Source organism: Callorhinus ursinus, unplaced genomic scaffold (assembly GCF_003265705.2).
Source record: "Callorhinus ursinus isolate GAN/ISIS: 27379988/994484 unplaced genomic scaffold, GSC_fseal_2.0 scaffold38, whole genome shotgun sequence".
Taxonomy (NCBI): domain Eukaryota; kingdom Metazoa; phylum Chordata; class Mammalia; order Carnivora; family Otariidae; genus Callorhinus; species Callorhinus ursinus.
In genome coordinates, this window is record NW_027397100.1 from 14,343,882 (window position 1) to 14,367,150 (window position 23,269).

Genomic DNA, 23,269 nt, shown 5'->3' on the forward strand with positions numbered 1-23,269 from the left:
CCCCTCTGCCCTGGCACAGGCCTCAACAGGTGTGAGCACAAATCAGGAGAGAAGCTGGGCTCCCACCGCACCAGGAATAGCGCAGCCCAAGCTAGTCTCGCTCAGCGCTTCTCGAGAAGTCCTGGGCCCCAGATACAGTCAGCATAGTTACCCACCCGTTTTTTTTTTTTTAAGATTTTATTTATTCATGAGAGACAGAGAGAGAGAAAGAGGGAGGCAGAAGCAGAGGGAGAAGTAGGCTCCCCGCAGAGCAAGGAGCCTGATGTGAAACTCAATCCCAGGACCCCGGGATTATGACCTGAGCCGAAGGCAGACGCTCAACCGACTGAGACACCCAGGCGCCCTACCCACCCCTTATCTTAAGACAAAGTCCATTCTTCTCAAGGCCTAGCTGGAAATCTCCAAGTAAAAGAGCAAATGCAAATCCAGCTTTATTGGTCAAAAGGAATGGCAGACTTGACTGGGAATGCCCACCTGGCCCAAGCAGCAGCACCAACCAGGAAGAAGAGAGGAAGGGTGGAGGGAGGGAGGGAGGGAGAGCAGACGAGGCTCCGAGTGGGCACGCGGTCATGGAAGAAGACAATTCAAGGCTCCAGGTATGGGGTAAAGAGCAGGGAGAGAAGACTGGCCCCTGACCCCAACATCTAGAAGGGTAGCAGCTCTTCCACCGGGATATTGAGGATGACATCCATGTCTGGGGTGCACCTGGTAGGGAAGAGCAAAGAGGGGGTGAGAAGTCAAGCAGGGGCACCAGAGTTGCAGAGTGGGGGAGCACGGCCTCGGGGGCACCCTGCTCTTCAGAACACTGGTCCTTAGAGCCCCATCCCAAAACACTGGTGTGCATGTGGGTGTGCGTGCACACACGCATACACCAAAAATGATAAAGGCACGGGCTTGGCATGATTAATGTTCCCCTCCAGAGGTCTGAGGTCAAGAGGGAGCAGGCACTCGGCTCTGAAATGCGGGCCCTCTCACGACCAGCACTCTCTGTGCGGTCAGAATGGCCGGCTTGGACCCCTGGCTGCGTGTCACCTTGAGCTTACAACTCCCCTTGGAGCCCCACGCCCTCGGCTGGCACGTATGTAACAAGCGCTGGCTGTGTACCAGAGCCCAGGGCAGCCTGTTTCCTCACCGCTCAAATGGGAGTAACTCCAACCTCGATCTTTGGCAGGCAGACTAAGTGAGACTAAGTGCTGACGTGGACCAAGTGCTCAGTAACTGACAGGTGTCCTTTGCACACAAGGAGCGAGAACAGCGCGTTCCCGCCTGCAATACAGCCCCCATTGCAGGGACCAGCACGCTTAGGGGGCCACAGGATCACATGCTCTTTCCACCTTGTCCCAATTCTCTCATCCACTCTCGTGGTTTCCACACTCTCCTGACGCCCACCGAGGTATTTAGGCACAAAATGTCAGGATGTCTGCAATTTACAGTACTTCACAAGAAAAAGCGGAGGAATGAAGATGAAGCCAGTATGGCAAAAACATAACAACTTCTAATCCACACGGGCAACTGAGTATTCATCAAAATATTCTCTCTACTGTCTGTATATTTGAAATTGTCCATAATAATAGTAAAAAGAAAAAGCATCTCTATACTGACAATGCCCAAATTTCCATCTCTGGCCAGCATCTGTCTTCTGAGGTCTGCCGTCTACCTGAGGGCTCTGCACTGAGGTGCCCCAGGGCCTGTGTGACATCTTGGAGAGGCCTGGCCTCGTGGGTTCCCCAAGCTCTGCCACAAAGAGCCTGACCCAAGAAAGGCAGGCGGAGAACTGGCTTTGGAAGGAAGGAAGTTCTTCCTTTGGGGCCCAGGAGTCTGCCAGGCACAGAGCACATCCTTCTCTCCTTACAGAGTGTCTTCCAGGCCCTTCTTGCCTGGAGCCAGCCACCCTACTCAAGTCCATCTTCCTGAACAACCCAGGAGCTTAGGAGTACACCCAGGAGCTTAGGGGTCCATGGAAACATGGAATCCGGGACCCGGAAGAGTCCAAAAAGATTATGTAACTCAGCTTCCTGTGTACTAATGGGACACGGAGGCCCAGAGACAGGAAAGGTCACGTCTGCCACATGGTCAGCAGCAGAGCCGAGGCGAGACCCAGGTCTCCCTGCACCCCGTCCGGGGTTCTGCCTTCTCCACCAGGCTGCCTTCCCTGGGAACAGAGAGCCTCTTCGAGGACACAGCATGGCAGGTTTAAGAAGCAACTGCCAAAACAGATCACATACTTGGGTCTCCGAAGCAGAACGTCCGCAAATATGATCTCTCGGGGCTCCTGGACCTGGACCTGGAGCTGCTCCACCTCTGCCTTCAATATGGGTATTTCCTCCTCAAACTGGTTGATAAACTGAGGGGAGAAGCACAGCAGGGGAGTGTGAGGAGCCCAATGTCCCCCACCAGAAGGGAGAACAGAGCAACCCGGATGAGGAGGAAGGCCATCTAGGGAGATGGCACGGCTTGGTCATGGGGCCTCCTGAGCTCTGGAGGGCTGCTTGAGAGTTAGGGCCAACGTCTGATGGTGCTGAACACAGCGCGGAGATCGTGGAGCACGGAGACAGGTGGCAAAGGGGGGCAGTACCTGATGATGAGAATGAATGGGGGCTGGCAGAGACGGTGAAGGTCACTCACACTGACAGTGGATGGAGGATGATAATGAAAATGAATGCGGGGGGGGGGGGGGGGGGTGGTGATGGTGAAGTTCATTAACACAGCTAACGAGTGATGGTCAGTGGTGAGAATTAAGCGGTGAAGATAGGGGGTGGCAATGACAGTAAAATGATGGGTGAGCGGGTGATGCTTGGTGATGCTGCTAATGGGTCATCCCTGGTGATGCTGGTCAATGAGGCAAGGCCTGGGCCCGCGCTAACCTCCTTCTCAGGTGAGTGGCAAGGGACAGTAACGGCGCTAGCTAGGAGGGAGGCCAACGCCAGATCAGGACAAGCCTGACTCCCACAGGTCCTGGGGCCTGCCTTTCTGCTCCCTCACAGAGGGGCCGTCCCCTTCCATGCCCACTCACTTCTCTGAACTTGTCCATGCACTTCAGCATGTCCTGGCTGTCCTGGGTCTTCTGCAGAAGAGCCTCCTGATGGGGTTGCTGGCTTTTCTGCGGACGGAGAAGAGTTCTGGCCCCCAGGTGCCTCTTCCCGGGCAGCAGTGCCTGGTAGAGACCAGCGGGGGATGCAGGGGGCCCAGAGGCAGATGATGGGGAAGGAAGCAGGGCTGGAGCAGGACCTGGACACCCACCACTCACCACCACCAGAGCTTTCAGAAGCTTTTTCTTCTTCTTCTGAATCTGATTAGACAAAGACTGCAGGACCATTCTGCGCATCTCACTAAGGTCATCCAGCTCATCCTAGGGGCCAGCAGGAGGGTGTGGGCCATCAGCCCTGTCTCCAGTATGGTCCAGCAGGGCAGGGCCAGGGGCTCACCCACCTGCTGGCTGTCCTTTATCTGCTGCAACTGGTGCACAAGGTTGGCAATCTGGACCGACCTGACAGCATACTCGTGGTCCATGTACGTGCTCAGGAAGCTCACTTCCTTGTAGGTCTTCTCAACCTCGGCATTCAGCTGTTCCACCTGCCGCGCCAGGGCTGGAGAGGTCGGGAGGGACAGGAGGCAGGATCCTCCCTCAAGGACCCCTCCCAGGAGATCTGGGAGGCAAAGCTCTCCTTGGCCAAGGGACTGGGGTCTGGTTGAAGTGAGCTCACACTAGAGTCTTTTACGCCCCCGCAGGAGAAGAGGCAAAACTGGGTAGGAAAGAGACTAAACCAGGGCAAGATCCCCAGACAAGTCTCAGCTCTGCCACTGACTTACTGTGTGGGCCTCGCCAAGCCTGTTCCTCCCTGGACCTCAGTCTCCTCATGCACACGCTCCCACGGCAACGAGCCCAGGGAGATGGGGCAACGCAGACTCCCGTGAAATGACCATTAAGACAAAGTCTGTATTGATGCCTTCCATGGGCAGTGTCCCCAGGGTCTGACACACCACCCCTCCCCTCAGAAGGCTTCCAGTCTGCTCCAGGGAAAGAAACCACAGGCTCAGCGCAATCGAAGCCAGAAGACCTGGGACATGGCCGAGCCACTGACTCGGTGACAGTGGCGGGAAGCAGGGGCAGGCTGGGGCTGGATCCTGGCTCCTAGCTGTTATGACCTTCGGCAGGCTACCGCACTTCCTTTAGCTCCAGCTTTCTCATCTGTAAAATGGGTGAATAGTCCCTGCCTCACAGGTAGTTGCAATGGCTGAGAGTGTGCCCATACATCCGAAGCCTCGGGGGGCCTGGAAGTGCTGTGTTCAGTGCTCGAGAAGTAAGCTATTAGCTCTGCATCTTAGCAATTCCATCTGCCTAACAGGGGAGATGCTGGGCCTACTGGTTTCCAAAAGGTAGGTGCAAGATGAATGCCCCGCTGACCTCCCCGAAGCCAGGGAGGGGATCAAGGAATTCACGCCAGGGATTCTTACACTGCGTCTTGGCCTCCTCCCTCTCCTCCCACTCCTTAAGTTCACACTTGAGCTTCTGCAGCTTCTTCTTGTTCGAGTACTCCAAGAAATCCATGACAGTCTGTGGGAGAGGCAGGGTCAGCTCGCCCCACAACTTCTCCTGGCGCTACCGAGGCAGGGGCTCTCGGGGGGGCTTGGCACTTCCCCAGACCCAAACCCGCTCCCAGACCCAGGAACCTGACCGGAGGCTGGCCCAGCCGCTCCAAACGGGGCCCTCTCCTACCACCCACCCCAGCGGGTGGCTCTACCACACACCCAGGCACTGGCCCGAACCCAGACAGCGGTCCCCACTCCACCCTCTTTCAAAATGTCACCAAGTGCGATGGATTTAACCACAACAGCCCTCAAAGCCATGTCCTTCTCTCCATCCCCACTGCCACTGTCTATTCAAGTTCTCTTCATCCCCTGCCTCAAATACCACCACAGCTACCCCTAACCGGTCCCCCTCTGATCTCTGCTCCACGCCGCAGTCAGGATGATCTTTGTCTAAAAATGAACAATTAAAAAAAAAAAAGCTGACCTTATCCCTCCCCTATTTAAAACCCTCCAGGGGCTCCCCTCTGCCCTAACTCCTTACCTTGGCTGACAAGGCCCTCCCGGAGCTGGCCTATGCCAATGTGTGGCTCCTTGAGCTGGCCATGCCCCCTCTCTCCACAGGCCTTCTGCACCCATTTCCCCTGCCTGGAACACTCTCCTGCTCTCTACCAGTTAACACCTACTTCTGCAGGTTTCAACCCAAGCATCACTTTCTCCAGGAAGCCTTCCTGACCCTCCCATGTCTGGGCGAGAGGCCCCTCTCAGCTCCCCAGATCCCCATCCCCATGGCAGTATATACAAATGACTTTCTGCCTGTGACCCCACTAGAATGACAGCTTGATATGGACAGGGTCCCACTGATCACTGTCTCCCAGGGGCCCACAGGGAGCACTCAGGATGAACAAAAATTATATTAATGGATCAATGCCAGAAGATCAACAATGATTTTGTCTAAGTTTGGAGAATATTCTACTAAGTCCCCTTGAGCTAAATGACTCTGCAATCCTTGGCCTGTGTTGTAGACTGAACTGTGTACCCCCAAATTCATATGTTGAAGCTCTAACCCCCAATATGACTGTTTGTGCAGATAGGGCCTTTAAGGGGGTAATAAAGGTTAAATGAGGTCCAAAGGGTGCAGAATCCGGTAGCAGTAGTGTACTTGTAAGAAGAGGAAGAGACCCCAGAGTTACCTCCATGTAGGCCCAAGGAAAGGCCATGTGAGGACCCAGAGAGAAGGCAGCCATCTGCACCCCAAGGAGAGAGGCCTCACCAGACATCAACCCTGCTGGCGCCTTGATCTTGGACTTCCAGCCTCCAGACTATGAGAAATAAATTTCTATGCGGAAGCCACCTGGTCTATGCTGCTTTGTTACGGTCCCCGGAGCAGACTAAGTCCCCAAGACCCGGCTTTCATCTTACTGCTCCATGAAACCATTTCTTCTGCCTCTCCTCCAGCCCCAAGTCCTGGGTCCCCCGTGAACTTCCAGCGCTCCTCTGGCAGCTTTCCCTTCCAGCTCTCCCAGAGGAGGCAGAGGATGCCCCCGGGGGTTCTCGGGAAAAGTTGCTCCACCGGTAGACTGTGAGCAGCACCACTGGCTGAGGGTGGTAACCACAGCACGGTGGAAGGAAGCCAGATCCTGGTGCCAGACGGCCTGTGTGCAAGTCCCAGTTCTGACGCTTGCTAGGTGAGTGAGCTTCAGGGTGACCTTGAGCAAGTTACCCCGCCTCTGTTTCCGTTTTTTCCTATGTGAAATAAAGATAATAATGCCCACCCCACGGGGTTGTTGTAAGGCTTATACGGACATACACAACACTGCGTGAGGACTGATGCCGGTGGTTGGAGCTCTACCTACCTGTTGCGTGCCAAGTACAACACCCCCGTTAGGGTGGGTGCTTTGTGCTCTATTTTACAGAGCTCAGAGGTTAACTCGAAGTCCCCCAGCTAATAAATGCTGGCGTTGGGATGAGCCCCCATTTCGGTCCGGTTCCAAAGCCCAGCTGAGGGGGGCGAAGCGCGGGAGAGACGCATCTTCCAGAGGGGGGAAGCAGCTTGCGCAACCGGCCGGGAGAGGCCAGGAGATGGCGCCCGAGGGCCCAAGGGGGCGGCGCCTGTGGACAGGACCAAGGTGCAGAGGGCGGAGGCCAAGATCGGGCGGGGGCGGTTGGACCTCACCTCAAGGATGTCCTGCCGATACAGCATCGTGCGCACTTTCAGGGCCGAGCTGTCTTCCATGTCCTGGATGGCCTTGATCAGCTCCCAGTTGAGCTTGGTGAGGAAGACCTCATGGTTGGAGAGCTCCTGGAGTGTGGTTCGCCGGTTCCTGAGCAACGTCTGCAGGCGGAGGGGAGGGCAAGGATGGGAGGCGGTGCTGCGTGCGGCGGCCGGATCCTCCCGGAGCCTAGGGACCCTCCCGCCGCACGCACGCCCCCTTGTGGTCTCGACTGGTAAAGGCGGCCCCATTGTCTGCGGGTCAGAGCCCCTGAACTATTGCATCCGTTCTGAAACGCCCATTTTCCCGAATTTTACATCTCAGAGGTGGACGCCTCTTACAACGGGTGGCATGTCACCATCTAATTGACAAAATTTGTTCGTGGGAAATAAGATAAGGCTGTACCTTATTATCACTGGCTTCTTAGAATCAATAAAATAATATTAAAAAAATAAAATTAAAAAAATTAAAAATAAAAAAAAATAAAAACAGTAGTAACGGTAGTAATAAAAATAGAAAACACCCCAGGTAGGTAAGAAAGGGGCGGAGGTGATGGGCGATGTCTGGAAAAGCGGGGAAGCCAAGTGGATGATAATCGCTACCGTTGTTCATCAGGCAGCTGAGCTGAATGAATACCCTCTCATTTCAGCCATCGCCCCGCGGAAACAAGGAGAGGCTGAGAGGGTAAGGGGCTTGCTAAGGTCACCTCCAGCAGGTACACAAAATCTACAATAAGAACAACAAGAATTGTTGAGGGCCTACTATGTGTTGGGCACTGGGCCTCCCCGGGCGCACGGCAGGTGGTTATCAGTTCATCCAAAGGCCCTATGTTTACTGACTCTTATTTTATTGATAAATGGAGGCTCACCCCACGGGGCTGTTGTAAGGCTTATACGGACATACACAACACTGCGTGAGGACTGATGCCGGTGGTTGGAGCTCTACCTACCTGTTGCGTGCCAAGTACAACACCCCCGTTAGGGTGGGTGCTTTGTGCTCTATTTTACAGAGCTCAGAGGTTAACTCGAAGTCCCCCAGCTAATAAATGCTGGCGTTGGGATGAGCCCCCATTTCGGTCCGGTTCCAAAGCCCAGCTGAGGGGGGCGAAGCGCGGGAGAGACGCATCTTCCAGAGGGGGGAAGCAGCTTGCGCAACCGGCCGGGAGAGGCCAGGAGATGGCGCCCGAGGGCCCAAGGGGGCGGCGCCTGTGGACAGGACCAAGGTGCAGAGGGCGGAGGCCAAGATCGGGCGGGGGCGGTTGGACCTCACCTCAAGGATGTCCTGCCCGTACAGCATCGTGCAGGCGTTAAGTGACTTGCCTAAAGTCACACAGCCAGAAAGTCATGGCACCGGAACTGGGAAGCCAGACTTCTGACTCCCACTGTCTGTTCTCCCACCACAAGACAAGGAAGCGAGCGGGCTGGTTGAGCCTCGTAGGGTATTCAGATTTGGATGTTAGGCCTAGACCCACTTGGTTCAAATACCAACTCAGCCACTTACTCCCTCGGGGCACCTGGGCAAACGAGTCAGCCCCCCAGAACCCTGCTATACTTGTTCTAAAGGTTGGGAAACTAACACTCGCTTCGGAGAGCTGCTGGAAAAAACAAATGAGATAATGTTCACAGCCAAGCCAGTGAGTGGCGGTGCCTGGCACCCTCAGTGTGCACGCAGGAACCAGAGCTGACAACTGTTCTCACCGGCTCTAGCCCTCCAGCTCTGCCATGCCTACGCACTCTCTTCCTTTTTCCTCTGTTCTTCCTCATTTCTCTGTCCTTCACTAGAAGCCACCCCTTTCCTGGCCCTCAGCTCCCATATTCTTCATATAATAATAAGAGTAAGAGTGCAAACGTACAGAGTGTCTATTATAGGCCCGAAACTCTGCTCAGCACTTCACATGCACTACCTCACTTGGCACTATTCTCAGCCCCACGGAGCCAACATCGCTGGGGAAAGCACCAGGAATGTGTCTCCTTTGCACACACCCCATTCCCAGGGGATTTGGAGAAACTGTAGAATTAATGACCTCTGCTCTAGAAATGGATCTTCCCTGAGCACCCGATTGAGTGCAGAAATCCTAGTTTGTTTCCTTCCTGACCCTTAACCCCAGTCTGTAATTATATGTTTTTTGTATTATCTTATTGTCTTATTTTTCTTATTTCTTATCTGTCTCCCCCACCTGAATGGCACAGCCAGGAGGGCAGGGGGGCTGGCTGTCCCGACCCAGCTGTAGGACACAGCACACAGGACGGTGCCTGGAGCTCCATAAGTATGGGCTGAATAAACTGATGACTAACTATTCTTTGAGTTTCTTAAATTCATTTATTATAGGTCTCCCCACTACAGTGTAAGCTCCATAAGCACACAGATTCTGAGTACCATGGTCACAGCTGTGTCCCCAACACCTGGCAGGGTGCCCGGCACATAGTAGGCACTCCCTCAAGAGCTGGAGATTGAACAAATAATTGTCCTGAGACTGAGGGGCAGAGTCAGTATCCTATTCCATCTCCAAGAGCAAACCAACTGAGTAATTTCTGCTCCCTTCCTGTTTCCCCCTTGTCTCCATGGTCCATTCTCTGCATAGCAGCAGTGGCAGCCCAAGGATTCCTGTGAAAACCTAGGTCATACCACGTCTCTGCTCTACTCAGAATCCCCCGGGGTCTTCCTGTCTTACTCAACATAGAAACACAAAGCCTAAGCATGGATTACAGAGCTACAAACAAGTCATCATCCATTCCCTCACACCCACCAGCTTTCTTCATCTCCTGCTCTAGCCACACCCACCTCAGGACCTTTGCACTTGCGGTTCCTCTGTCTGGAACATTCTTCCCTAAGATGTCACCATTTAAGCAGCCTTCTCTAACGACCCTGTCTAAAATGGTCACGGTCACTCTTCCTCTGTGCCTCGCTAGCCCCTAACTTTACCTTTACACTTCTTCATTGCCCTTAGCACCATGGCACATATTATATACTTAAATTTGTCTTGTTTATTATCTGTCTCCCAAAGTCGAATGCGAGCTCCCTAAGGTCGGAGGCCACATCACTGGTGAATCCTTGCACTTAGAACAGGGCCTGGCACACAGTAGGCATTCAATAAACTGACTGAATGATCACAAGAGACAACATTAGGAATGGGTTGGGAGCCCAGGCTTCAGAGCCAAATTGTCCAAGTTCTAAAGTCAGGATAAAAATAACACCAGAAATATGAGCTCTTCCTTTAAGAACGTTGGGCCGCCTTTGAACCATTCTGCAATATTGAAGGTTAAAGGGAAGAAAAGGTTTCAAAGCAAATACATTCTTCCCTATTTCTTTATATAGTAGTCATTGTTCACTGAGCTCTTAAAACTTTCTTGAAGAAAGTACTAATTCTTCTCCAGTATTTTGTAGCATTTGTAGTATTTAGTATTCTATTTTCTGCCTGGGACACAAAAGACTCCTCCTCTTTTAGTCATTTCAAATACTTTGAAACATTGTTCAGAAGCCATAAAAAAGCAATAGATGGTGAGAACGCTAATTATCTAAGCTGTATCGGATGATGTGAAAAATGTAATAGCTTCTGAGCTTTGCTTTGAGGTGCACTGTATTCCATGAAAGGTTAATTTACTGGAAATTTTTAAATGAACAAGCCACCAGATTGTGTTCCTAATGTAGTGAAACAAAAAAAAGGATTCTGATCATTTTCCTGGTCTTCAACACAAAGGCAAACACCTTGTTTAACCGGCTTTGATCCCTAGTACTGCCATTTTTCTAGCCATGCGACCTGGTACAAGTCCTTGATCTCCCTGAACCTCAGTTTCCCATCTGTAAAAGGGGGGTGATGAGAAGCATGCCTATGGCACTGCTGATAAGGAAATGAGTCAAGTCTGGCACCCGCAAAATGTTCAGTGTATGTTTGCTATCACCGTCCCCCTCCCCCACCCCCCCATCCCTACCCCGAGCCCCAGTGCCTGTAGGGAGGATGCTCATACCCTCAATAGCCGGATTTTGGCCTGTATCTTCCCAGAGTCCAACCTCCCTCTGTGCTTTTCTTGTGGATTCCTCAGCTGGCTTGTCATCAACATGGTGGGCTTGGAATGCAACCCTAGGGCATGGGAAAGAGCAGAGAGGGAGTGAGGGTACAGGCAGGCCTGGGAGCAGGTCTCAGGGAATGCACCATCCAGGAGACGGCCCGGGCACCAGCCCCACCCAGTCTCAAACTTATAAGCGGTGACAGTGAGGCAGAGCATGGGACTCACATCCATCAGTAAGCTCCCAGGCCCCACTCTGCGCAGGGGACTTTCATATGGCTATGGGTATGGACAGAGGGGAAGAGAGGAGCAGCAACAGGGGCCGACCAGGTGCCCACAGTCTCTCCCACCAACCTGGCCGGTAGCAAGGTCAGATGAGGCAGGGGTTAAGGGCAAGAACTAATGAGCCAGACAGCCGGGGTTCGAATCCAGGCTCTGCTTTCTACTAGCCATGTGAGCTTGGGCAGGTCACCTGATCTCTCTGTCCCTCGGTTTGTTCCAACCTATAAAACAGGAGTCATCATCATGCATACCTCATAGGGTTGTCCTGAAGATTAAATAAGATTTTACTATACCTTCAAGTGTTTGGAATAGTGCCTGACACATATTCAGTGCTGAATAGGCATTCCTAGTTGTCACTGTCACTACTGATGACCTGAGGCTTAGCATTAGGACCACAGCCCTACACAAAGGCACAGGAGCTGGGCAAAACTCCCAAATGGCTGTCTGAAACACCTATAAAAGCTGTGGTCCTTGGGGCGCCTGGATGGCTCAGTCAGTTAAGCGTCTGCCTTCAGCTCAGGTCACAATCCCAGGGTCTTGGGATCCAGCCCCGCATCGGGCTCCCTGCTCAGCAGGAAGCCTGCTTCTCCCTCTCCCACTCCCCCTGCTTGTGTTCCCTCTCCGTCTCTGTCAAAAATCTTTAAAAAAAAAAAAAAAAAAAAAAAGCTGTGGTCCTTCCAGATAAGGACTATATGGAAATATTTCAGATCAGAATAAAGCATTTGGAGGGCATGTTCTCAGAACCCCTGCTTCCTCTCAGGCACCGGCCTGAGACAAATCACCCACATCATCTTGAATGCTGAGGCCACATTCTCGATACCCACCAAAACCCCCACTCCAAGTGCAGCACAGTACTTTTCAGAAAATATTATTTATTTAATGGATAAATACAGTGAACCCGGGAAAATTTTAGTATTAACAATTGAAGTGATGAAGTAAATTAAAATAATCTTGTGTTACAGTTATGAATTATCTGTATATATTGGATATTTAATTGTATTGTTTAAAAGATGGAATGATTAATAGATTAATCTTGTGGTTCTAATTTAAATGAGATTTTGATTTAGATTTGTTTTACATTAAAGATTTAAGACATTTTTATTAAATGTGTATAAATTACCAAAACTTTTAAGAGAACATAGATTACCCATTTCTAGAAGTTTATTTATTAGTTGTACAAGAATTATTTAAATGCTCAGTGGTTTTTGTTAATCAGACAAGTAAACTATTTGAAAATGAAAAATGAATATACTAAATTTTAAAATGTGGCTTAAAAGGATTAGGGGAACCTAATTAACCAAGTTCCAAAATCCCCCTTAGAAGTGTTTATAAAAATTATAAGATTAGTAAGTCAAACTTAAATACTTAGGGAGATCTGTACCTTTAATAATGACTATTTATTTTCATTAGTGGTAGTAGCCCTGCTTTATCTTTTTTTTAAAAGATACATGAAACCATTATTGCACTGTATGTTAACTAACTAGAATTTAAGTTTAAAAAAAAATCCCGGGGCTCCTGGGTGGCTCAGTCATTGAGTGTCTGCCTTCGGCTCAGGTCATGATCCCAGGGTCCTGGGATCGAGTCCCACATCAGGCTCCCTGCTCAGTGGGAAGCCTGCTTCTCCCTCTCCCACTCACCCTGCTTGTGTTCCCTCTCTTGCTGTGTCTCTCTCTATCAAATAAATAAATAAAATCTTAAAAAAGAAATTTTTAAGACTACAGAGAAATCCTATGTATCTTTAACCCAGTCTCTCCCAATGGTAGCATTTTGCAAAACTAACTACAATATCAGAACCATGATATTAACATTAAGACGGACAAGATATAGAACATTTCCATCACCGTAAGCATCCCTCAGGCTGCCTTTTACAGCAACACTCTCTTCCCTCCCCTTACCATGCTACCCCCACCTTTGTCCTTAACCCCTGGCAATCACTAATCTGTTCTCCATTTCTGGAATTTTGTCATTCCCAGAATGCTCTATAAATGGAATCATAGAGTATATAACTTCTGAGATTGGTTTTTTTCACTCAGCAAAATTCTGTGGGTTCATCCAAGCTATTGACTATATCAATAATTCTTTCCTTTTTATTAGTGGATAGTATTCCATGGTATGGATGTACCATAGCTTATTTAACCATTAACGGACCTCTGGATTGCTTCCAGTTTGTGAGTATTATGATAAGGCTGCTATGAAGCATTCATGCACTGGTTTTTGTGTGACCGTAAGTTTTCATTTCACTGGAATAAATGCCCAAGAGTGCAATTGTTGGAGCACGGTGAGAACTGCATGTTAGTTTCATTAAAAACTGTCATACTGGGGTGCCTGGGTGGCTCAGTCAGTTAAGTGACTCTTGATTTCAGCTCAGGTCATGATCTCAGGGTCATGAGATCGAGCCCCGTGTCAGGCTGGGCCTAGAGTCTGCTTTGGATTCTCTCTCTCCCTCTCCCTATGCTCCTTCCCCAATCCTTCCCATGCTCTTGTCTCTCTCTGTGAGAAAAGAAAAAGAAATTGCCATACTTTTTTCCAGAGCGGCTGGGCTATTTTACACTTCCACCAGCAATGCATGCATGATCCAGTTTCTCCTCTTGGCCAGCATTTGGTGTAATCACCATTTTTCATTTTAGCCATTCTGCTAGGTGCGTAGTGACAACTTATTATGGCTTAATTTGCATATCCCTAATGGATAATGATGTTGAGTATCTTTCCGTCTGCTTATTTACCATCTGGATATCCTCTTCAATGAAACATCCCTTCATATCTTTTGTCCATTTTTTTTAAGATTTATTTATTTCAGAGAGAGAGAACACGTGTGAGTGAGTGGGAGAGAAGGGCAGAGGGAGAGGGAGAGAATCCCTAGCTGACCCAGCACTGAGCACGGAGCCTGACGCAGGGCTCCATCCCATGACCCTGAGATCATGACCTGAGTCCGAATCAGGAGCCGGACCCTTAACCAACTGAGCCACCCAGGTGCCCCTCTTTTGCCCATTTCCTAACTGAATTGTTTTTCTTTTTTTTTTTTTAAAGATTTTATTTATTTATTTGACAGAGAGAGACAGCAAGAGAGGGAACACAGGCAGGGGGAGCAGGAGAGGGAGAAGCAGGCTTCCCACGGAGGAGGGAGCCTGACACGGGGCTCGATCCCAGGACCCTAGGATCACGACCTGAGCCGAAGGCAGACGCTCAATGACTGAGCCACCCAGGCGCCCCGTTTTTCAATTCAGTTGTTAGAAATTGTTGAGTTTTGAGAGTTCTCGATAGGTTCCGCATAGCAGGCCTTTGTCAAGAGGTGGTTTGCAAGTATTTTCTCCAAGTCTGTAGCTTGTCTTTCCATCCTCTTCACAGTCTTTCACAGAACAAGTGTTTAATTTTGATGATGTCCAACTTATCCATTAATTTCATTTTTCTTTTATGGATCATGGTAGAAAGTCTAAGGCTCTTCACTTGGACATGGGTCTCAAAGATTTTTTTTCCCCTATATTTTTCTCTAAAAGTTTTAGTTTTACATTTAACATTTAATTTTTATTTCATTTTACATTTACATTTGGACTTAAGTCAAGGTTCTTTTTCTTGCCTATGGATGTCCAAGTGCTCCAGCACCATTTGTGGAAAAGGCTTTCTTTTCCTCCACTGAGCTGTTTTTTCAGCCTTGTCAAAAATCAGCTGGGCGGGTCCTGGGATCGAGCCCCGCATCAGACTCCCTGCTCCGCGGGAAGCCTGCTTCTCCCTCTCTCTCCTCCTGCTTGTGTTCCCTCTCTTGCTGTGTCTCTCTCCGTCAAATAAATAATAAAATCTTAAAAAAAAAAAAAAACCTTGTTAACTCCTATAAAAAAAAAATCAGCTGGGCATATTTGTGTGGCTCTATTTCTGGTTTCTCTAGCCTGCTCCATTGATCTATGTATCTATCTCTCTGCCAATACTATGCTATCTTGATTATTTTTGGCTTTAATAATATCCTTAGTATCAGGTAAAGTGATTCTTCCCGCATTATTCTTCTTTTTCAAAATAGTTTATCTATTCCAGGGCCTTGCTTTTCTATATAAAATTTAGAATAAACCTGGGGCGCCTGGGTGGCTCAGTTGGTTAAGCGACTGCCTTCGGCTCAGGTCATGATCCTGGAGTCCCGGGATCGAGTCCCGCATCGGGCTCCCTGCTCGGCGGGGAGTCTGCTTCTCCCTCTGACCCTCTTCCCTCTCGTGCTTTCTATCTCTCATTCTCTCTCTCTCTCAAATAAATAAATAAATAAATAAATAAATAAATAAATAAATGTTTAAAAAAATTTAGAATAAACCTGTCTGTTTACAAAACACTGTGCTGGGATTTTGACAGGAATTACATTAAATGTAGAAATCAAATTGGGGAGAACTGTCATCTTTACTATGTGGAGTGTTCTAATCATAAACATAGTATGTCTCTCCTTTTATTTAGGTCTTCTTTGATTTCTTTCATTAGCATTATGTAATTTTTAGCATATAGGTCCTATACTTCCTTTGTTAAGTTTACACCTAAATATTTCATTTTCTGGGGCACTTGGCTGGCTCAGGCGGTGAAGAGTGCAACTCTTGATCTCAAGGTTGTGAGTATGAGCCCCACACTGGGTATGGAGATTACTTGAAAAAACAAACAAAATCTTTAAAAAATATTTTATTTCTATGGATTATAAATGTATTTTTAATTTTGGTTTCCCCATATTCATTGTTAGTACACAGAAATGTGATTGGGGCACCTGGGTGGCTCAGTTGGTTAAAGCATCTAACTCCTGATTCTAGCTTAGGTCATGATCTCAGAGTCATGAGATCGAGCCCTGCGTGGGGCTCCGTGATGGGTGCATGAAGCCTGCTTGTGATCCTCTCTCTCCCTCTCCCTCTTCTCCTCCCCCAGCTTGTGCTCACGCTCTCTAAATAAATAAATGAAAGAAGCTTTAGGGGCGCCTGGGTGGCTCAGTCGTTGAGCACCTGCCTTCAGCTCAGGTCATGATCCCGGGGTCCTGGGATCGAGCCCTGTATTGGGCTCCCTGCTCAGCGGGAAGCCTGCTTCTCCCTCTCCCATCCCCCTGCTTGTGTTCCCTCTCTAGCTGTCTCTCTCTGTCAAATAAATAAATAAAACCTTTAAAAAAAAAAAACTGAGACCAAGAGTAACACATTTAAAAAAAAGAGAGAGAAGCTTTAAAAATGTGATTGATTTTTGCGTACTTGTATTCTGCAACCTTGATGAACTCACTTATTAATTCCAGTTTCTCAAATTCAGTAGATTTTTTAAGATTCTCTACATAGACGGGCATGTCATCTGTAAATAAAAACACTCAGATCATTCTATCTGATTCATCTCGATGTTGGTATCCTTCTTTTCTCACTCATGTTGTGATTTTCCTTATTCTTGGTATGACAAGTGATTTTTACTATATCCTTGATGTTTTAAATAATACTCTGGATCCTACTGCAGACAGTCCCCTGTTGAGATGTAGCATGAAGGCCAGTCTTCAGAGTCCTCTGTGTACACTGTGTTACATCCAGGGCTTTTTTTTAGGTGTAAAAGAGGGGACCAAGAAGGAATGGGGCTACTCCATCTTGGTGGAATCAGCTGGTTTATCTTTTTTAACACAAAAAAGCTGCCCTCAAGGACATGACTTTGCATAAGACATGTTACCAACCTAAGCTTCAGTTCCTTCATTTGTAAAAAGGTGATGAGATCATCTCCCAGGTGTAAGGAATGAATGAAATGATGACCTCCTTTTATCCATCCACCTCAAGTGTATTTAAGGTTTTGTGTAGTGGGGCGCCTGGGTGGCTCAGATGGTTAAGCGTCTGCATTCGGCTCAGGTCATGATCCCAGGGTCCTGGGATCGAGCCCCACATTGGGCTCCTGGCTCAGTGAGGAGCCTGCTTCTCCCTCTGCCTCTCTCCCTGCTCATGCTTTCTCTCTCTCCCTCTCCGTATCTCTGTGTCTCAAATGAATAAATAAAATCTTAAAAAAAAAATTTTAAGTTTTGTGTAGTAACATTTTGAGGTTGGGACCGTGAACTCTACACAGCTAGAAACCCAATCTGTCTCCTTCACCATGAGTCAACAACATTCAGCCCATTGCTGGGCACATGGGTGCTCAGCAAATGGATGCTGCTGAATGAATGAATGAATGAATGAATGATGCCTCCACAACACAAAATAAGTCCTGAGCAAGCGGTAGCTCTTTTCATCATTATAATTTACAAAGATGATTTCACTGGCATAAAGGCAGGAATCCTTGCAGACTGGGACTGTGACAAGTAACCTAGATGGGATTACAAGGGAAACTGGAACATCAACTCAGATCCATGTTTCTCCCCACTAATACATGGTTAAGACTGTGCATCCTGGAGCGGCACCTGGGAGGCTCAGTTGGCTGAGTGTCTGACTCTTGATTTTTGGCTCAGGTCATGGTCTCGGTGTTATGGGATTGAACCCCGCATTGGGCTCCATGCTGAGCGTGGGAGCCTGCTTAAGATCCTCTCTCACCCTCTTCCTTTGCCCCCAACACCCCTCATGCTCTCTCGCTCTCTCTCGCTCTCAAAAAAAATTAAAAATAAAATAAAAATAAAAAGATTGTGCATCCTGGAGGGGTGCCTGGGTGGCTCAATTGGTCAGGTATCCAACTCCAGACTTCGGCCCAGCTCATGATCTCAGGGTTGTGAGATGGAGCCCCCTGTCAACCTCCATGCTGGGTGTGGAACCCACTTAAGATTCTCTCTCTCCCGGGGCACCTGGGTGGCTCAGTCAGTTAAGCGTCTGCCTTCAGCTCAGGTCCTAATCCCGGGGTCCTGGGATCTCTCCTAACATCGGGCTCCCTGCTCAGCAGGGAGTCTGCTTCTCCCTCTGCCCCTCCCCCCCAGCTCATGCTTGCATGCTCTCATTCTCTCTCTCTCTCCCCTCCCCTGCATAAATAAATAAGTAAATAAATAAAATAAAAAGATTCTCTCTCTCCCTCTGCCCCTGTCCTCACACTTAAAAAAAAAAAGATTGTGCCTCTTGGAGCCAAACTGCCAAATGTCACAGCCTGGCTCTGCCATCCTCCTCCCTGTGACCTTCAAAGTTACACCTGTCCATGCCTCATCTCTAAGAGGAGGTGGTAATAACAGCACCCACCTCACAGGGTTGTTGAGAAGATTAAATTAAGTGATATGGGTCAAGTGCTGAGAACAGTACCTAAGGGCTTGGTATATGTTAATTGTTCTTGTTCTTACCATGGTTGTATCTGTTACATACCTCACCATACATACCTTTCCTTCCCCAGTAAAAGAAAGGAAAGTGTTTCCTTGTAGATGCTGTGTGAATAGGGTCTAGAGCCAAAGTCAAAAACTCTGTCACTACCACCAGGCCTTGTGCTCAGCACTTTACATCAAAGACTCTTGATGATGTTTTAGATCGTCCTCTACATTGGTAGAGAGGATTTGTGATCCTCTCAAATACTGGGGGTCCCAACAGGCATCTGGGGGTGGGGGCCAGGGACGTTAGATATCCCCCAGAACAAGACAGCCCCATGGAACACAGAATTCTCCTATGTCCTGCATGACTTTCCAAAACCCTAGCAGATACTGATGTAGGTAAACAAAACCTTATTTATAATGATCTGTTCCCAGAACCTGACTCTTTTTCACATATAAACACAAAGAATATTTTGCAGAGTTTTACAGTAATGCTAAATTTTCCAGGAAAGCAGCTATATTCAAGGGAAGATTGTACTTTGTTTTGTTCAGAACTTTACCAAGAGATGGGCACCACTTTGGAAATCATGACCACAATGAAACATCCGTCTGGATATCTGAGTCCCTGATACCCCACCACATGTCCGTCTGCATTTGCAGTGGTTACATTCACCATGACTCCACATCTCCCCTTCTGACTACTTTGACATATCTTCTAGTAGAGCACATCCTGGGCATTTACATAATGAAATATATGTTTTTTAACTATAAGTAACTTTCCTTTTACTTTACACTTTGGGTATTATATTAAGTTTTTTAATTATATATATAGGTAGGTTATATTTTGTATGAAATTTATTTCAGATACTAAAGGAATATTACAAAGTATTTGTTATTAAAAGGAATATTGGGGGGCGGTGCCTGAGTGGCTTAGTCAGTTCAGTGACTGCCTTCCGTGGGCACCTGGGTGGCTCAGTTGTTAAGCGTCTGCCTTCAGCTCAGGTCACGATCCCAGGGTCCTGGGATCAAGCCCCACGTCAGGCTGCCTCCCTGCTCCGCGGGAAGCCTGCTTCTCCCTCTCCCACTCCCCCTGCTTGTGCTCCCTCTCTGGCTGTGTCTCTCTGTCAAATAAATAAATAAAATCTTAAAAAAAAAAAAGTGACTGCCTTCGGCTCAGGTCATTAACTCAGAGTCCTGGGATCGAGCCCCATGTTGGGCTCCCAGCTCAGCAAGAAGTCTGCTTCCCTCTCACCCCCTGCTCATGCTCTCTCTCTCAAATAAACAAATCAATCTTAAAAAAAAAAAAAAAGGAATGTTGGGTCTGATAAGGTTGAGAGCAACAATGCTTTATATAGATCTTCTCATTTAATTCTTGCAACAATCTTATCAGGTCCTCATATTACAAACGAGAAAACTAAAGCTCAGAGAGATGAATGGCTTTTCCAAGATAGTAAACAGCAGAGCCAAGATGTGAACCCATGTCTGACTCAGCCAAGGGCATGAGAACTCCCCTGGATGGCATAACAAAGACATGGCAGAGATTATCCTGAGTTGACCAAACCCTGTTTTATTTTCCTCTTGGACACACAGCAGGACATTTCTCATTTTCCCTTGTGATTAAGGGTGGTCATATGACTGAGTTATGGCCACTGGAATATGAGTAGGAGTGATACGGGTCATGTCAAGTCTAGGCCCTGAACAAAAAACTGCCAACAAAATTACCGATATTTTTGCTCTCTCTCTCTCTTCCCTCTCTACCAGCTGAATGCAGACTGAATGCAGTCCTCTGAATCAAGCAGAGGACTTCAAGGCCTTACAAACTGTCAGAGCCACAAGGTTGAAGGAGCCTGGATCCCTGCATGATCATGTGGAAAAGATTACTTCCACCCCTGAAGATCCACAAATGTACTTTGACATAAATGAGAAATAAGCTTCTGTACTAATACCTGAAACCTGGGGATTGTTTGTCATAGCAATTAGCCTACTCTAATATAATTGATGTCACCAAAGGCCAAGGGCATACACTGTCCCCAATTCCCATATCCGGCCTCAAGTGCCTCTGCCCACCTGGCAGGACGCTAGTCAAAGTCTTCGTTTTGCTCTTCTGGTGGCCTCTGGTTTGTAGGATGGGAGGCAGAGTAGGTGACTTGGTTTTCTGCTTGGACCGCTGCCATGGAACATAATCCTACCAGATATAAAAAAGTCACACAGCCTGATGAGTTCAAATCCCAGCTTTGCCCCTTACAGATATCTGTGACCTTGAGCAAGTGACTTTTGAGGTCTGAGCCTCAATTTTCACATCTGTAAACTAGATCTAATTATAAAACCTATCTCCACAGATTGATGGGAGAACACCAAGAGAGGATATTTGTAAAGCATGTGATAAGTGCTCCATAAATGTTAGCTATCACTTGTTTTATCAGCCAGCCGTAATTTACGAAGCACATCCAGGCTGTGAGGTGCTAAGAACTGTGGCACACAGTTCTTAAACACAAGGCAAGGAAAAGACCCAAGAGGAAACCAGAGGAGCAATCAGAGATGAATAATAGAGCAGTATAATATACCCTCACATTCGGATAAGGTGGTGCGAAAACAGGTTCGGGGGCTCGGCTCCGGGTCCTACAGCAAATGTGTGACACAGGTAGGGCTGGAATTCAGATCTCCAGATTCCATCGGCCGGGACAGTCGCGGCCATGAGGGCAGGCGGACTGCAGACCCAGGGTCAGCAAGCCCCCATCTCCTCCCCAGCCCTCCCGGACTCACCGGATTCTGGAAGTTGTGGACTGTGGAGCGAATCCCAGAGCGGTTGGGTCTGGAAAGAGTTGGGACGGGAAAGAACTTCCATCATTCCCAACCCTTGGGACTGTAAGCAACAAACGTGAAACAGGCGTGAAGTCTCCACAGAGACCACAGTTCACTAAGAGCCCGAGGGAGCGGGAGGTGGGAGAGCGCGAGGGAGAGGCGGGGCTAGGGAGCTGTGGGCGGAGAGAGGGCGGGGTCAAAAGACAACCAGGCCCGGACCAAGCAAAGGCGGACACGCATGCGCACCCCACCACCTCTCGATTCTTATACCTACTTCGGAAAGACGCGCGCCATTGGGGGAAAATGGAAGACGAGTAATGAGTCCGTGGAGGCCTGATCTCTTGCGATACTTATTATTCGGCTTCTCCGACTTTCTTGCCTCAGCGTGGACCGCGTGGTAACCTAGGCCACTGAAACTTCCCAGCGAGACCCGTCCCTCGTCTCCGTCTCCAAGGAAACGGACGCAGACTACCGAGCGCCCGGAGGGACTAATCTCTCAAGGAGAAACGGAGCTCTCCACAGCCTGCTCAACTGGGCCCCACCCATCATCCTAAAGAATTATGTCATATTTCCTTCTCATCAAACCTCCATCACTTTCTTCTCCATCCTTACTCTTGTCTAATGACTTTGCTTCCTATTTCACTAAGAAAATCATGGGGATTAGTAAACTCACATTTTTTTTTAAGATTTTGTTTATTTATTTGACAGAGACCTCGATAGCGGGAGCAGGAACACAAGCAGGGGGAGTGGGAGAGGGAGAAGCCGGCTTCCCGCCGAGCAGGGAGCCCGTCGCCTAACGACTGAGCCACCCAGGCGCCCCAGTAAACCCACATTTTCACATCACTTCATTTACCCACCTAATTGTCTCCCTCCTGTGACTGTATAAACTGCCTGTTCAGACCGATTTCGACAACTGTACACCGAATCCTACCCTCCTCATTTTTCTCTAAGATACCGCCCCAGCAGTTCCCCTTTTCTCCTACCATCCTCTCTATATTATTCAGTATACCAACATATTTTAATTTCTTCTATTAAAAAAAGCAGGGAGTCTGCTCCCTCTGACCCTACCCCCTCTCATGTGCGCTCTCTCTCTCTCTCTCTCAAATAAATAAATCTTTAAAAAAAAAAAAGTGATCAGGGGCGCCTGGGTGGCTCAGCAGTTAAGCATCTGCCTTCAGCTCAGGTCATTGCATCAAGCCCCACATGCCATCAAGCTTCCTGCTTCGTGGGGAGCCTGCTTCTCCCTCTCCCTCTGCCTGCCGCTCCCCCTGCTTGTGCTCTCTCTCTGTCAATAAAATCTTTTTTAGGGGCGCCTGGGTGGCTCAGTCGTTGAGCATTTGCCTTTGGCTCAGGTCATGATCCCAGGAGCCCCACATCGGGCTCCCTGCTCCGCAGGAAGCCTGCTTCTCCTTCTCCCACTCCCCCTGCTTGTGTTCCCTCTCTCGCTGTGTCTCTGTCAAATTAATAAAATTTAAAAAAAAATAAAATCTTTTTAAAAATAAATTAATTAAAAAATAATAAATTAATAAATAAAAATTTTTTAAAAATTTAAAAAGTGACCACTTCCCATCTAGCAACCTGCCATTTCTGCTTCACTTACAGCACAACTCCTAGAGAGGTTTGTCTACTGTTGCGCATTCCTCTCCACCTCTTAATCAGGCTTTCATTCTCTACCTCTCCACTAAAACTGCCCTTGTCAATGCCACCAGTGCCCTCCACTTTGCTAAACGTCACAGTCACTTCTCCATCCCCATCTTACGTGACCTATCTGCAGCATTTGACAGAGCGAATCACTCCCTCCTTGAAACACTTTCTAAACTTGGTGCCCAGGAAACCACTCTCTTGAGTGGCTTCCTGACCCCTTCTCTCTTTTGCTGGTTCTTCCTCTTCTCCCTTTATTATTGGAGTGTCTCAGGGCTCAGACCCACCCTCCCTTTCCCTCTATCCACTCACACTCTATTCATGTTCCCTTCCAGTCTTGTGACTTCGGATGCCATCTCTACCTGGAGGCCTCCCAGACTCATATCTCCAGGGTCTCCACTGAATTCCAGCCACATACATCCAACCATCTACTCAACATCTCTACTTGGGTGCCTAATAGGTAACTCTAACATGCAACTCTTTCCCCCAACTCAAAATGGCAACACTCTTCCTGGAGTCACCCTTGATTCATCTTTTGGTTCACCTCTCATCGCACATCCAAGTCTGTCAGCAATACCTTGAAAGTACATCTGGAATCATACTTCTTACTACCACCACCCCAC

General features: G+C 48.5%; 1 protein-coding gene across 6 annotated transcripts; it reads right to left on the reverse strand.

Annotated features, from left to right (window-relative positions):
• Window positions 1-175: 175 nt before the first annotated feature.
• CUNH20orf96 (chromosome unknown C20orf96 homolog) lies at window positions 176-21,748 on the reverse strand. 6 transcript variants are annotated; one of them, XR_012374735.1, is made up of 11 exons: window positions 21,280-21,748; window positions 20,967-21,015; window positions 20,271-20,388; window positions 10,706-10,818; window positions 6,704-6,862; window positions 4,456-4,555; window positions 3,430-3,587; window positions 3,241-3,349; window positions 3,014-3,154; window positions 2,226-2,344; window positions 176-705 (listed from the first exon to the last, which is right to left on the reverse strand). XR_012374735.1 is itself a non-coding variant. In XM_073880601.1 (11 exons), the coding sequence occupies exons 1-11, from the start codon at window positions 21,297-21,299 to the stop codon at window positions 645-647; spliced, it is 1,140 nt and encodes a 379-aa protein (XP_073736702.1). In that variant the 5' UTR covers window positions 21,300-21,744; the 3' UTR covers window positions 177-644. The 6 variants fall into 6 exon arrangements, 4 of the variants coding, with proteins under 4 accessions (XP_073736704.1, XP_073736702.1, XP_073736703.1 ...); XR_012374736.1 differs by having other exon boundaries at window positions 3,014-3,100; window positions 21,280-21,746; XM_073880601.1 differs by having other exon boundaries at window positions 177-705; window positions 3,248-3,349; window positions 21,280-21,744.
• Between the last annotated feature and the right edge of the window lie 1,521 nt (window positions 21,749-23,269).

Bases quoted from the DNA above. Each gene is read 5' to 3' on its own strand.
- CUNH20orf96 (XM_073880601.1), bottom strand. From the start codon at position 21,299: ATGGCGCGCGTCTTTCCGAA. The intron at 4,556-6,703 runs GTGAGGTCCAAC...CCTCTCCCACAG, and splicing joins ATCGGCAGGACATCCTTGAG to ACTGTCATGGATTTCTTGGA. The intron at 3,588-4,455 runs GTAAGAATCCCT...CGACCTCTCCAG, and splicing joins GGAGGAGGCCAAGACGCAGT to CCCTGGCGCGGCAGGTGGAA.